The sequence below is a fragment of the Aulonocara stuartgranti genome (genome assembly GCF_965226115.1).
Source record: "Aulonocara stuartgranti genome assembly, chromosome: 14".
Taxonomy (NCBI): Eukaryota; Metazoa; Chordata; class Actinopteri; order Cichliformes; family Cichlidae; genus Aulonocara; species Aulonocara stuartgranti.
The window spans coordinates 16,169,859-16,183,507 of NC_138950.1; the positions used below are offsets into that span (position 1 = coordinate 16,169,859).

The 13,649-nt window shown below is 42.3% G+C and overlaps 1 protein-coding gene across 2 annotated transcripts in view; it reads right to left on the bottom strand.

Moving 5' to 3' along the window:
- Positions 1-13,081, bottom strand: part of ppm1lb (protein phosphatase, Mg2+/Mn2+ dependent, 1Lb) — a 73,739-nt gene extending 60,658 nt beyond the window's left edge. For both annotated transcript variants that reach the window (XR_014270935.1, XM_082503440.1), the window contains exon 1: positions 12,133-13,081. Coding sequence is in view for 1 of the 2 variants with exons in the window: in XM_082503440.1 (XP_082359566.1) it covers positions 12,133-12,531 (399 nt within the window). In the remaining variant the exon portion in view is untranslated. The remainder of the gene's footprint in view (positions 1-12,132) is intronic.
- Between the last annotated feature and the right edge of the window lie 568 nt (positions 13,082-13,649).

Consider the following 13,649-nt stretch of genomic DNA (forward strand, 5'->3'; position numbering starts at 1 on the left):
AAAAGAATAAGAATCCACAGAGAGAATTTAATCCCACTATCCCCAGTGGGATTATGGTAAATCTAACCTGCCCTGCTGTCTCTTCTGCTCCTTATAGCCTCAGCTCAGAGTTGAAGAGTGCAGGGATCCTGTGAGCCTTGAGGTGTTAGCATTATCCCTATAAGGTTCCTCTGCACCACAGTAATCAATTACTATTCCTGCTTATCTGCCTCTAAAACTACCCATCCATCCAAAGCCATCACCAGCCCATGATCCAGAGCACAGGGAAGGAAAGATCCTTTAATCGACACACAGGATGTGATGTGTTTGAATAGCATTCTGCAAAACTTTTTAGGCAAACTACTAAAATGAGACTTAAAAGACCATAAATAGTATGTTAAATAAAAAAGGATTTGAAGTTATATTTTGCATAACAGATTTGCTCTCGGTCAATCATCAGAGTGAGGCAGCAGTACATGATTGTTCCAAGGATTTCAGAAAACTGGCCACAGAATGAATCTGAGAGTGATCAGACGCCTCTCTGATTGTGTCACATAAATCAAGGGCAAGAAAACTAAACTTTCCAACAACAGTGAAATGTTTGTCCTGTTTGGCAGTGTACCAGTGGATGTGGCAGTATGCAGTCATCACATTGCCACAGTTTAATTTATATTATTCCAATAACTATTTTGGGGCCAATGACTCGCCAAAACCACACTAAAAATCAGAAAGACACAAACACTCTGGATCAAGGTCCTTCACTGTGAAGATCTGTTGTTTTTAAATCTGAATGATTACTTGGGTGGTAAAATAAACGAAGCAATATCAAAACCTTTGAACATTTGTAACCCTTTCATTTTTCCATTTGGGTACATTGGCTGAAGTGTACGCCTTCACACTTTTTAATATTCATTGTTTTCAAACTTGTAGCTTTACTTATTAAGTCTGCGTCATCAATCAACATGTTATCCATTTGAAAGCTGTATGTTGCAATTTCAGGGCAGCACAGTAGTTAGCACTGCTGGATCCCACAGTGGGTTTGAATCCACCTCTTGGCCTGGGTCTTTCTGCGTGGAGTTTGCGTGTTCTCCCCATGTCCCCATGGCTTCCCCACAGTCCAAAGGCATGCAGTTAGCAGGGTTAGGTTAACTGGTGATAATAAATTGGCTGCAGGTGTGAATGTGAGCGCAAATGGTTGTCTGTCTTTCTGTGCCCTGCTACCAACTGGTGACCTGTCCAGGGTGTACACTGCCTCTTGAACTACGGCAACTGGAATAGGCTCCAGCTGCCCCCTGCGACCCTGAACAGGAAAAGAGGAAGAAAGTAATAGATGGATGTTTTCAGTTCCACATTAGTATTAAATGCTGGTACATACTGAGATGTAAAGCAATGATAGTTTTAAACAAGAAAAAAGCCATGACATATTTTATAACAGAAAGCACTTAGTGCTGTTATAAAAAATGAAGCTAATTTAGGTCACTAGGGTTAGAGGATATCACCAACCTGTTTCAGACTCTCTGAATGAGACCAACAACACCTCATGAGGCTTCATATATGCACTCAGTAGCTCACACTTCCACAGACAGGCTACGTGCAGGCCTTGCTCTAAACTTGCAGTGCCCTTCAGTCCCTGCTGGCATGCTTTAAGATTACACAAACAAAGGTCAGACCAATAAAGATTGGAATTAACTCGCAATCCTATTGGAAGATTACGTTTATTTATTGCAGTTACTCTAATGAACATGTACACGTTTCCCCAGTCTGTTTACAAAAAAGCCTCAATCTGCTTCTTTACCCTTCTACACCGTCTTCATTTTTCCCTTCCAATTATATCTTCAACCTCATCTGTTTGCTCTTTAGAATAAACAACTTCATCTAAAGATTGCAGAGCAGATTGTTCACCCAAAAGCCTTACTAGTTTTAGATTAGTGCCTCCTTTTCTTTTTTTTCTTTTTTTTAACAGGAAACTCATTGAGGAGCGTTGTGCAGGGGGAATGAGGGGAAAAAAAATCCTACGATCATGAATCTCAAAGGGCCATAATCAAGATTTCATGGCAGAGATCCAGCAAGACCCTGATATACAAACATAGATCGTCTGCCTGGGAATGAATGGACATCACACACACACACAAATGTGTGCATAACGTCCCTCTGCCTCCCAATTTTAATCACAAGCACAAGTTAATGACATTCTGTGGAGTCTGGTCTTTTTTATCATATCCCATGAGCTTTTCTTATAGCATAAATTAAAGACAACCTGGCTCAGGATTGGTTCACCGCCGGGTTTATTCCAAGGTTTGTAGCTCACCGTTCTTCCCCTGAATAGAAACCATGTGTAATAATCAAGCATTCATATCAGCTGCATTCCTTTTGTCTGGGTAGATCCAGTATGTGTGCAGCACATGTGTTTGGCAGACCGTCTGCAGCATGCTAACTTTAAATATACACACACCGACAGAAAAAGAAAAAAACAATTCAAATTGAGATAGGGGAGAAATCTCATTTTATAAATAAAAAAACCAAACCATTCAGTCTTTTATGGGCAACAAGGATTAAGTGGTTAACTCTGTGTTGCCTCACAGCAACAAGGCTGGGGCCTTTCTGTGTGGAGTTTGCATGTTCTCCCTGTGGGTTTCTTCCAGGTAAGCTAATTTCATCCCAGGTAAATTGGTGGATGTGAGAGTGTGCGGTGGCCTGTCGCCCTATTTCACCCAAATGGGTAGATCCAGCCTTCCTGCAACCCTGAGCTGGTTAAGAAAATTGCTTAATGGTTTGACAGTTTGTTATGAGTGACCTTGGAAGCTTAAAAATTATCTAAGTTGGCTCACTCCACATCTGGGCATTTATACTGATAAGAGGCAGTGGCACACATCCAGCAGGCCTGTTTTCTTTTTAGGAGGATGCACCTGCCCTACCCGCAGGTCCAATTGGAGGAAGAGCCACAACTGTGAGCTATACAAATATCATGGCTCAGGCTCTTTGCGCACACAATCACACCAATGTTGCTAACTCTGAACAGCTGCAGCTCGCTACCTCCTCTTAGCCAACATTCTTCTCCCGCCATCCTTCACTGCCAGCGAGCAGGCAAAATCCAACTGACTCGTCTATTTTCCCATTCACACGCAGACAAACAAACAATTGAGTAGCTGGCGCTCGCATACAGGGTTAGGCTTCTGGAGCTGGATTCAAATTGTAGACAATGCTGTGTGAGCATTTTTTCACTTCAGCGCTTTATATAACAGCCATCCACATGAACGCAGCCCCTCTCAAAAACAAAATGCAGCAGCCGGGTTCCAACCATGTGATTAGATTTAGAGACTGTTAATCACCTAGAAACACACATAAGACAGTCTAATAGCATTTCCTTTTGAGTGCTGCTGTAGGTGACCATTGTGCATTCAGAGCAAGATTTGTAGCTTTGCTATGTTTGAAACTGGATTTTAAAGCTATACTTTGAATGCATCTTTTGGTATTTAAAACTAGGGGAAAGCATCACATAGGGTAGCATTCTTGCTCACCATGAGCGTGGAAAGCAGCTGGCATGGCAGCGGGAGGGACAGGTTGACATGGCCTTGAAGACGAAGAGCTTGTGCGGCTTTCACTCACTGCCAACCCCCCTCGGAGACAGGAGGAGTCGGAAAGAGGGGATTGAAAGGGTGATAAAGGGAAAACAGGGTGACAGACGGGTGGTTGGGGGGGGGCTGTCACCAAAACACAACAGCTCTATTACCAAACCCACCATATAGCAACATCACAGCTCAGACTAGCCCTGCCCGATTAAGAGTGGGTGGGGGACAAAGAAAAGGCGAGCATCGCAAAGCTAAAACTTTGCAAATGACTCTCAAGTTGAGACCTCCTCTAAGAAGCACCACACGCACAGCGTGATGTCATGTGACGTGTTCGTGTGAAAGGTGACCTTGTGGCCTCTTTCTGCTTGGAGGAAGCTGTATATTTAGTTGGTGGGGTTTAGCTGAAGTGTTTGACAGCAAGGGTGTTAAATTATTGAGTAGTCAGTGCCAGCAGGGAAGGATGGCACACTGAGGCTGAAGAAGGTCCTCTTATCTGGTGCTACATGCTGTTGGCAAACACATACACATACGCACAGTCCTGACACACAAGTACACACACCCATCAAACCTGAGAAATATATTTTTTAATATTTTACTAAATGCTCTTATCTTTTAAAGAGAGTGGAAGGGTTTAAGGCTATGCAGAGGCAAAGAAAATGTTAGTACAATTGAAAGACTGTACTAACATTTATTTCATGTAAAATGATGACAGAGGACAAGAGGAGATTACAGATGTTTACTCCAGGGCCAAACATTTAGGCTAGCTGACAGGCAGCAGCCTCATTCATTCATTTATTTGCTGCGTTTCACTCCTTGAATCCACTCCTCAGTCGCTCCCTGACAGTCTTGTCACCACAAATAAGGCGAACCTGACTACCCGGGACAAATTACCAAAAGGTCAGAAGACTTTTCGGCAGAACTCTCTGGCTGTCTGTTCTCTCCACTGCTGCACAAGTATTTTCCGAGAGAGCATGACCTCCCTGTACTCTCCACTTTCTGCTTCACTTGAATTCAAGGAGGGGCTGAAATGTTGCGTGTCAGCTTTCATCACAAGTGACAGAACTGGGTACAACAGGGTAAGAGTAATAATGAGCAGTCATACTGATTAGAATTAGATCCATTTCTCTCTTTTTAAAAAAAAAAAAAAAGTTTAATAAAAGCAGTTTATGATGCAGTTTAAGAGCTGCTGCTAATGCTTTAGCCTCATCGGACTTCCAGAAAAGACTACAGCAGCACCACTGCACTCTGAATCCAATTATTTCCAATGGCTTGCACTGGGCTACGATGGTCTGTCAGTGCACTGATCAAAGGGCTAGTTGAACTTTGACCACTGCGCGCTGTGACTAATACCCAAGCGGTCAATAGAAACAAGGCTTCCAGTTGGACGTCAATAGACCAAAGTGGAGAAAAGCTGATATTGTGTGCCTGAATTCCCTGAATTAAACTGCACTGGTTTGCTTTATTTTTTAAACCCTGTTAGTAAAGTCCCATCTTGGAAAGATGTTTTAAAGATGTCAGGTTGCTTGTTGATGGTAGGCAATCTTTTTATTTAGAGACAACTTAAGCTTGTTTGTATGTAGCTCAGTAGCTCTATAGTTTAAAGTTTTCTTAAAAGCTAAAAAAACTGAGTGTTTGATGTGACAACACTGTTCAGACTTCTTCGCTTATGGAGGAGTGGTTATAAAACAACAAACCTTCAAGTTAAATTTCATTTTGGAGAGACTACAAAATCGCAGCGAGCCAAATCTACCGTGTAGGGCGGGTGGTGATCAAAGACTATACTCATGTGGCCAAAACAGCATAAAATTTTAGGACATTACAGAAGAGCTTTGCACCATCTTACCATCTGGAGTGAATTCTCAGTGCACAACTCCATGACTGATTTGACGTTTAAAAGAGATTAGCATTTCCTTCTCGGCATAACCTAGCTGTCATCAGCTGTCATGGTCATTGATTTGAAGGTCTGTTAATTTGACACTAAAGGTTTCCCTTTCTGAACAAGTTTGAGGTCTACAAGTCGGCTACAAGCAGTCCGAGGAGACGACCTTCGAGGAGAGAACAGCCAAATTTAAATACAGTATGGTTTTTGGGTTTTTTTATGTGCAAAGTAACAGAATTTTATCATTGCAACTTGTATTTAGAAGACGAGCATGAGGGTTTTTCAAATGTTTCCCTGTTTTGCTCAGCTCTGGCTTCCCCAGCGTACCGAACCCAGGAGCAAGCACAGCAAATTGTATCTGAAATCCACATGACTCTCAATAGTGTGTTCCAGCATGCAAACAGCACAGTGGGCAATGGGCTGGCTGGCAGAACCGGTGCACCACATGAGACAAACTTATATCTGAAGTCTGCAATGACTGATTTATTGTCAGCGTTGGCACTATTTTCACACACTAGTTTCCATTTACTCTTGCTTTAGAGCTGTTTTGGGCAAAATCCTGAAGAAAATGCTGCTTTCCTTAGCTGCTAGACATCAGCTGTACTGTCCAGTTAGGGCTTTTTTTGTTTGCCCAAAAGCACCACTGATGAGAGCAGTGTAAGTGAACCAAAAAGTTGAACTATTAAAAGCTCAGAAGAGCAGAGGTGAATAAAACACTTGTGCAATTCCTTTAACATAATAATACTTAATATAGCTGATTACAACCTTTTGATTGTTTGCATTCAGCATTATTCATGTGACACTGGAGCATGCTTAGTGTGTTATATAAACTTTCTGAGTGTACTTGATGTGAAGCAGGCGGTTCTTCTTAATAGGTTTTTGGTGAATTTGAGCTTCTTGCTCAAGTCTTCTCTCTCTCTAACATCAAACTGCCCCTCTCTCCAACTGCGTCCTCTGCAAGCTTGCAACACACACATTAATATTCATACGCCCAGGCACATGTTGGTGTCCTTGGTCTTGCTACTCCTTCTCGCTCTCTCTATTTGCTCTCTCTCTCTCTAATCCTGTAAAGCCAACAGTGCAATTAGTCACATGCCGAGTCTTCTTTCATCTCTCCAGTGAGAGTGAGCTCAGGAGAAATTCAAACGGCTCGGTATCTACCCTTCTGGGGTAAAACACAAACATGTACATAGCCGCATTAAAATACCTCAAATTCAAACAACAGCTTGTCTGACTATAACGTGTCCTTGGGGTTTAAAAGGTGAACCATCATCGATCCCTTTTAAAAGTCTTGTCTTCTTTGCAACTCAAGGAACTGCACTAAACTTGAAAGCAAGTTTAGCCTTAAACTGAAGCAAAGGTAAACTCAGGACAAGCTAAGACTGAAAGGAGTCCTCTAAAAATGATTTCGACGTTATTTGTGCTTCTTTGCTCTGAACTCGCCGCAGTCACCTCCTTCACAGTTAGGAGCCGTATCTATCACAACCCACTCACAAACTCCACTGATCGAAACAGCATGAGAGAGCGAGCTGTGATGGAAATCCACAGAACAAAAACTTAAAAGGATAGGGAAACAGACGGCAAGAGAAAGCCCCCGCATTCAGGTTAAACAGGCTTATAGTTAATGTCTTCTCTATGCTCTACAGTTAAGGTAATTTTGCACTGCCTGAAGCCACAACCTGAGAGTGAGACGGGGAGGAGTGAAGTATGGCTCACTCTCTACATCCTGGTAAAGGAACAAATGGCTCATGTTGCCATTAAATGGACAGAGAGCCCAGGGTTATCACTTTCATGCAGGTTATTCCCACGTGTCAGCTAAAAATCAATCTCCATTTAACTGATAAATCTCCTCACTGAGCCAGTATCTAATATGACTTGGACAGCCGAAGGTATGCTCACATTAAACACCGATTTTTAACACTTTGGAAATTGAATTTGCATTGTGTGTGTGTGTGTGTGTGTGTGTGTGTGTGTGTGTGTGTGTGTGTGTGTGTGTGTGTGTGTGTGTGTGTGTTGCAAAAAGATAATGAAAGAAAAAAGGAGATTTCCAGATGTTATCAATCGCTCACTGATAATTTATTTATCTGGTAGTAAACTGATTGGTTCCAGTGAATTGGCAGAACATCAACAGAGTCAAACGAATGAAGACATCCATCTTCTGTTGCTACCTTCTATCCTCCAACCGGCTGAAAACGAACCGCAGTACAGGCTGGCCATCTGAATTCATCTTAATTTGGCATATGATGTGCTTTTCAGAAGAATGCACAGATAGCAACATTAAAGAAACGGCTCACGCTCTAAACTTAATTTATCATGAAGTGAGAAAAAGCACAAAGGAAGACTTGGAGGTTCTGTAACTGGGAAAAAGATGGCAGACAAAGAACGGCTTGTCAACATCCTGAAAGAGTAATCAGAGCGATGATGATGTGAACCGCCACTTTGACTCAGAACTTTTAGAATAAAAATCAGAGCAAAAACAGGAAGTAAACACTGCCTTGAGTGGAAGTTATCAGCTTTATATTCGGGCAGCCATATGCACAAGTAATCATGTTATCACGGGTGGGCAGACCTTTTATTGTATCAAATCATGCACTCATTCACTACTTGCATTCAGGCAATTCTATGAAAGTCTTGTATTGTGAGCTCTTTGGCTAAACACAAAAACTATTGGACACTTGGACAGCGCAGTTTGGTAATATAAAAACAAATTTTGCAGCCATTTACATTTGGATGCACCAATCTTCTTCCTCTCACCTGTCTATGTTTTTATGGTTTTCTTTCTATTCCATGCTTGGGTAATGACCATCAGTTGTACGCTACTTCTTGTGAGGCCTTGTACCATACTTTGCGTCTACTGAAACGGCCTAAGTAATTCACTACACAGATCCAGTCATGTGAAAAGTAAAGTTTCTCACCGGACTCCTGAGAGAAACAAAGTACATCCATACTGCAGCCAGGTAAACTGCACCTCTAGAAAAGTGGAAGGTTTGGTAAGCTTGCTGTTCTGGAGCATTTAGTTTACGGTTAAAACTAAGCTACAATCTTCCCAGGAATGGGCATCCCCAAAAACTCAGACCGTGCAATGTTCAGAGGGCATGTTTAAAGTTCATGACAGCAGAATCAGAAAAAGACTGAACAAGTGTGGCTTGTTTGGACAGCTTCTCTAAAAAGAACATGGCACCCTGGCATAGGTTTACAAAGCTGCATCTGATTAAACCACAAGATACTGTATCTGGAGCAACATCCTTTGGACAGCTGAGACCAACTTGGAGACGTTTGCTGTAATGCAGAATGTCTGATTTGGAGAAAACCAAACACAGCATGTGAGCACAAACACCTCATACCAGCTGTCAAGCATGGTAGTAGAGGAGCTACGATTGCCACCTTGCAGTCACCAAGTCTGAACATGAACTCCTCTGTATACTAAAGTATTCTAGAGTTTCTCGTGAGACCATATTTCTCACAGATAAAGGTTGTGCTAGCACGACAATTATCCCAAGCACACCAGCAAATCTGCAACAGAATATTTGAAAAAGAAAAGAATAAAAATGTTGCGATGAGCCAGTAAAAAAGTCCAGACCTCAACCTGACTGAAATGTTGTGGTGGGGCTTTAAGAGAGCTGCGTATAAACAAATGCCTACAAACCTCAATGAACTGAAGCAATCCTGCAAATAAGACTGGGGAAAAAAAATCCTCCACAATGATGTGAGACACTGATAAAGTCATGCAAAAAACAACTGGTTCAAGTTAATGCTGCTAAATAGTGGTTCTGTGAGCTAATCACGAGGTATAGATAAGAAGCAGTTTCTCCACAGGACTCTATCATGTCAGGTGAAAACCATTTTACATGACTGTAAATAAAGAGCAATTATGGATGCAGCTTTTTAATTCAGTTTGACTTTTTGGAGAACAGCTATGCAAGCTGTTTGAAGCTGCCTGCCTTTTCCAGCTACATCACTAAAAGCAGGAATGAGAAAGATACCAATCTTGTACTGATCAATTTCTTGGCAAGAAAGCATCTGTTTGCCTGTCAATAATAGGATACAGTAATTACAAGAGCGTTTAGTGCCTGCCCTCACTCACAGCACCGGTACATGCATTAACAATAACGGATTGCAGGAAGAAATTGAAAGCTTTGTGAAGCCAAGATGATGAATCAATATTATAAATACTAACCAGAGCTGGTATGCAGGTAAACTGTCAGCTGTTCTGATAAATCCTTCAATGTCCTTTTTCTTTAAAAAGACAGACATCACACACATGTAGCCTCTTAGTAATGGGCATTGGCTGCTTTTCTTTATGTTATGGAATTATCACGTTTTTTACCTGACTTGGACATCAACACAGGCCACTTTTTTTTAAATTTCCTGTAATTAAATAGTTATCAGTTAACATTAATCAATTATATAACATAACCACTGGTGGCAGCCTTTATTGTAGTTTAAACTACAATTTCCTCCTCTGAGTTGATTGTATTTCTCTATTTTAGCATGCTCACACCCCAGTGAAAGTGGACTTTACATTTTTGTCCATTATGGGATTTGTAAACATCCAAGAAGGGCTAAAGTCTTGGATGCTAAAAAGATGCTGGCACAAGTCCGACATTGCTTTAATGACTGTGTATATGTGGCCTGGATGAGCAGAGTGTGTGCGCATACGTGCGTGTGTAAAGAAATTGAAGCATTTGACACCTCACTAACAAGCCAGCTGAGACAGCCAGTATCCTGACGCTGCCTTGGGCCACACAGCATCACTCCGCTTAATGCCCTCTGGCTAAATAAATAAGTATAAATATAAAAATATCTACATCCACCAAAGAGAGGAAGTTTTTTATGTTTATTTATTTATTTATTTTCCGAAGGCTGCTGACTGGAAACCATTTTCCACACTTCAAAAGAGGGCGTGGGAATAAACCGATGCCCATGGACATGCAACGATAAAGCAGACTCTCACATCCAAAGGCAAATCCTAAGCATCTCTTCTCGCTCTTCCCACTCGCCACCGATGCTCTCCCACCCGTTTTCTCTCTTTTTTTCCCTTGGCAGATCAACAAACATATCTCCTACTTATTTTTCTTAAACACATGTATGGTGAGCTGTGGCAGCGCTAACAGGTTAGGCCACTGATCGCTAAAAATGAACTCCACAGAGGAGGGAAGGAAGCCATGAGGGGAAACCCAATCCAATGACCACTTTTGGTCAAAAAGCTGCAGCATCCAGCGTTGCGGCCTAAAATTTAATTTCCCCTAGTAGAAAAGCCACCTCGATGCCTTTAGCTGCCTATTTTTAGTATGTTATCATTTAGCCTCAATCAGAGTACAGCAGTCAACCTCAGGAGTGAAGATTGTTGCAGTGAGACAATAAAAAATTTTTAAAAAAGCACTGAGCTCCACCAGAAGTGGCTCATCAGAATGAAGAGAAGAGAAGAGAAGAGAAGAGAAGAGAAGAGAAGAGAAGAGAAGAGAAGAGAAGAGAAGAGAAGAGAAGAGTCTATTGGAGTTTATGTTTCTTCTTCTTCTTTCTATTTGGTGGCTCTGTTGCATCAGCACTGTCAGCTGAGGGCACAGTCGAAGCCTCAGAAAACAATGCCCGAGCAGAGGCATGCTTCGACTTCATAATAAATCAGTGTTTTCATGTTCCCGCCTGACTGTGGCATCATGTCAAATGCTCTTTGTCCCTTTAACTGACAGCACTTTTTAAGGGTCTCATTGTGAGCTGCTTTGTCAGGCTGTTGCCTCGATGCCCTGACATTAATTAGCACCAAGGAAGCAGAAAGCAAAGGAGAACGGCTGTAACCAGCGGACTAGTGATCGATGTCATCTGTGTTTTTCCTCACAGTGTGGGGCCCCGGATAGAATCTGAAAAAAATCTGAGTTTATCCTTCTCCTTCCAGCTATAATTGTGTTAGACTATGGGGGATGCATCCCTGCTTTGGACAAACAAACCCAAGAGAGATTGTTTTTGGAGAGGAATAAGCTGGAAATAAAGAGCATGCGTTCTAAAAGAAGACTCTCTCACAGGGAGGGTGAGTGTGTTTGCAGGGCTGTAACGAGACAACCCAGAAGCCCCAGTGTCGCTGTGCCTCTGTGTGTGTGTGTGTGTGTGTGTATGTGTGTGTGTGTGTGTCACTTGGTTTGTCCTAATTAAAGTCATAACTTGCACCCATCAATGACACGGGACGTCAAAGTGAATCCTGCCTAATTACTCGACCTCGAGTCCCTGTCTTAAAGAGTCTCCGTGTTAACACATTCAAGACATTCATTAGTTCAGTTTCTCCTTCCCCCGAATTGCATAATCCTGAATTAGTTTGTGTTTTATTAAATTACCACAGAGACAAAAAAAATACACAGGGTTCAAACTGAGGAAGGAAAATATCCCCTTCATCACTACACATTAACTCTATGTAACTTAATACACTGTAATAAATGATTTATGGGGTGGACTACATCGCTTTATCCGTTAGAAGTTATTTTAGGTGTATAGAAAGTAGATTTTTATCCCTCATATTTATACTTTATTTAAAAGTACAACGAGGACAGCTTCGGTTGAAATACAGAATAAGATCTCTGCTTTATTTAGTCTCATTCGTGCTTTTAATAAAGAAATAAAAGCAGGTCTAAGAAAAGGACCAGACATAACTCATTCAAACCCACACTTTAGCCCCCCTGGAGATCACTTTAATGTCCCCCTGGGTGCCCTACTCACCTCTCCTCCGTGGCCATCAAAAACCCCAAAGATTGACGGGTGACTCTTGTTGACGATGTCGGTGAGCACCTCGAACCTGTCCTCCATGTGATCTCGCCGGCCTTGGATGGAGTACACGGCCACGTTGTTACTCTTGAACTCCCAGGTCTTGGAGAACTCCGCGTCCAGGACGTCCAGCCCACCGAAGCGCTCGTTCTGCATCATCTCCGCCACTTTCCCCTTGACCATCTTGACCGCATCTCGGCTGGACTTGACGATGGTCTTCACTTCGTCCGTGTGGAAGAAGTAACTCCACAGAGCCAGGCTGATGCACAGCAAGAACAAGGTCTCCGGTCTGAGCAGAAAATAACGCATGATCCGACCTAATAGAGACAGCAGGGTCATTGTATCCTCTATCATTTATTTATTCACGCGCAGGAAATCGCGGCAGGTTGTGTGTCGCTCGCCCCCCCGCCGCAGATTTCACTCCATCGTCGCTGTTTTTGTTGTTGATGATGTTACCGTGTTTGGTTTGGTTAGCGGCGAAACATACACATTTAACCGAGCTACTCACGCCGGGAAACATTCAGGTTGTACTGGACCAACGAGTGACACTTCACTGGGACGTATCAGCGACCGAGGCGAGATAAAGAAGGAGAAGCGCGGTGCACCGGCTGGTTCCCTCTAGCATTCAGCCCAGCAGTGAGCCACCACCAACGGCTGTCCGCTGACCATCTGCCGCGGTCCGAGAACACGGACACTCCAGGCGGGAAACAGCAGCTTCTCCCCTCCGTTTGGACTTGAGGTTAAGCCAGTGTGTTGGCTAGAGTAAAGTTGTGGGCAGAGCCTGTCCCTCCCCGGCCAGCCCTGCTACTGTTTCCAGTCCTGAAATAGCAGCCTGTGCTGAAACCCTCACATTCCCAGCTGCCACACTGGCTGCGAAGCCCCCGCTGCTGCTTTCCTAAACGGCCGTGCTGCTTTCACGTGCAGCTCGTAAAGTTCGCCTTCAAAATTGTAGGAAATAATTGCATTTAAAATATCAACACTTACCCACAGACAACGCATAGTGATACCGTTTAAATAAGGGACCCGACCCCCCCCCCCCCCCAAAACAAACAAATAAACAAACAAACAAATAAAATAAAATAAAATAAAATAAAATAAAATAAAATAAAAACCTATTCAACTGCAGCTGGTTACGTCTGAAAACAAGGTGATTAGGCGATGCAAAGAAATGTAATCTACAGCCGTTTAGATAAATAATTTAGATACATTTAGATAAATAAATAAATTAGTTAATTAATGTAATCACTTGAAAGAAAAGAACAGTTGTGTTGTGGCTAAAACTTAATAAGTTGTCGCATTCACTGGCTTAAAATTCAGTAGAGAAACCAATAAGAAAACTGCAGACTGTTTACAAAAATTAAATTATTGCAGCATTATGTTATTTCATCCAAATGTTATAAATTCTACTGCTCAATTATATATCAGCCATGCCTAAAATCTCACCAGGGGTTAAGCAAGACACCAAGAGAGAA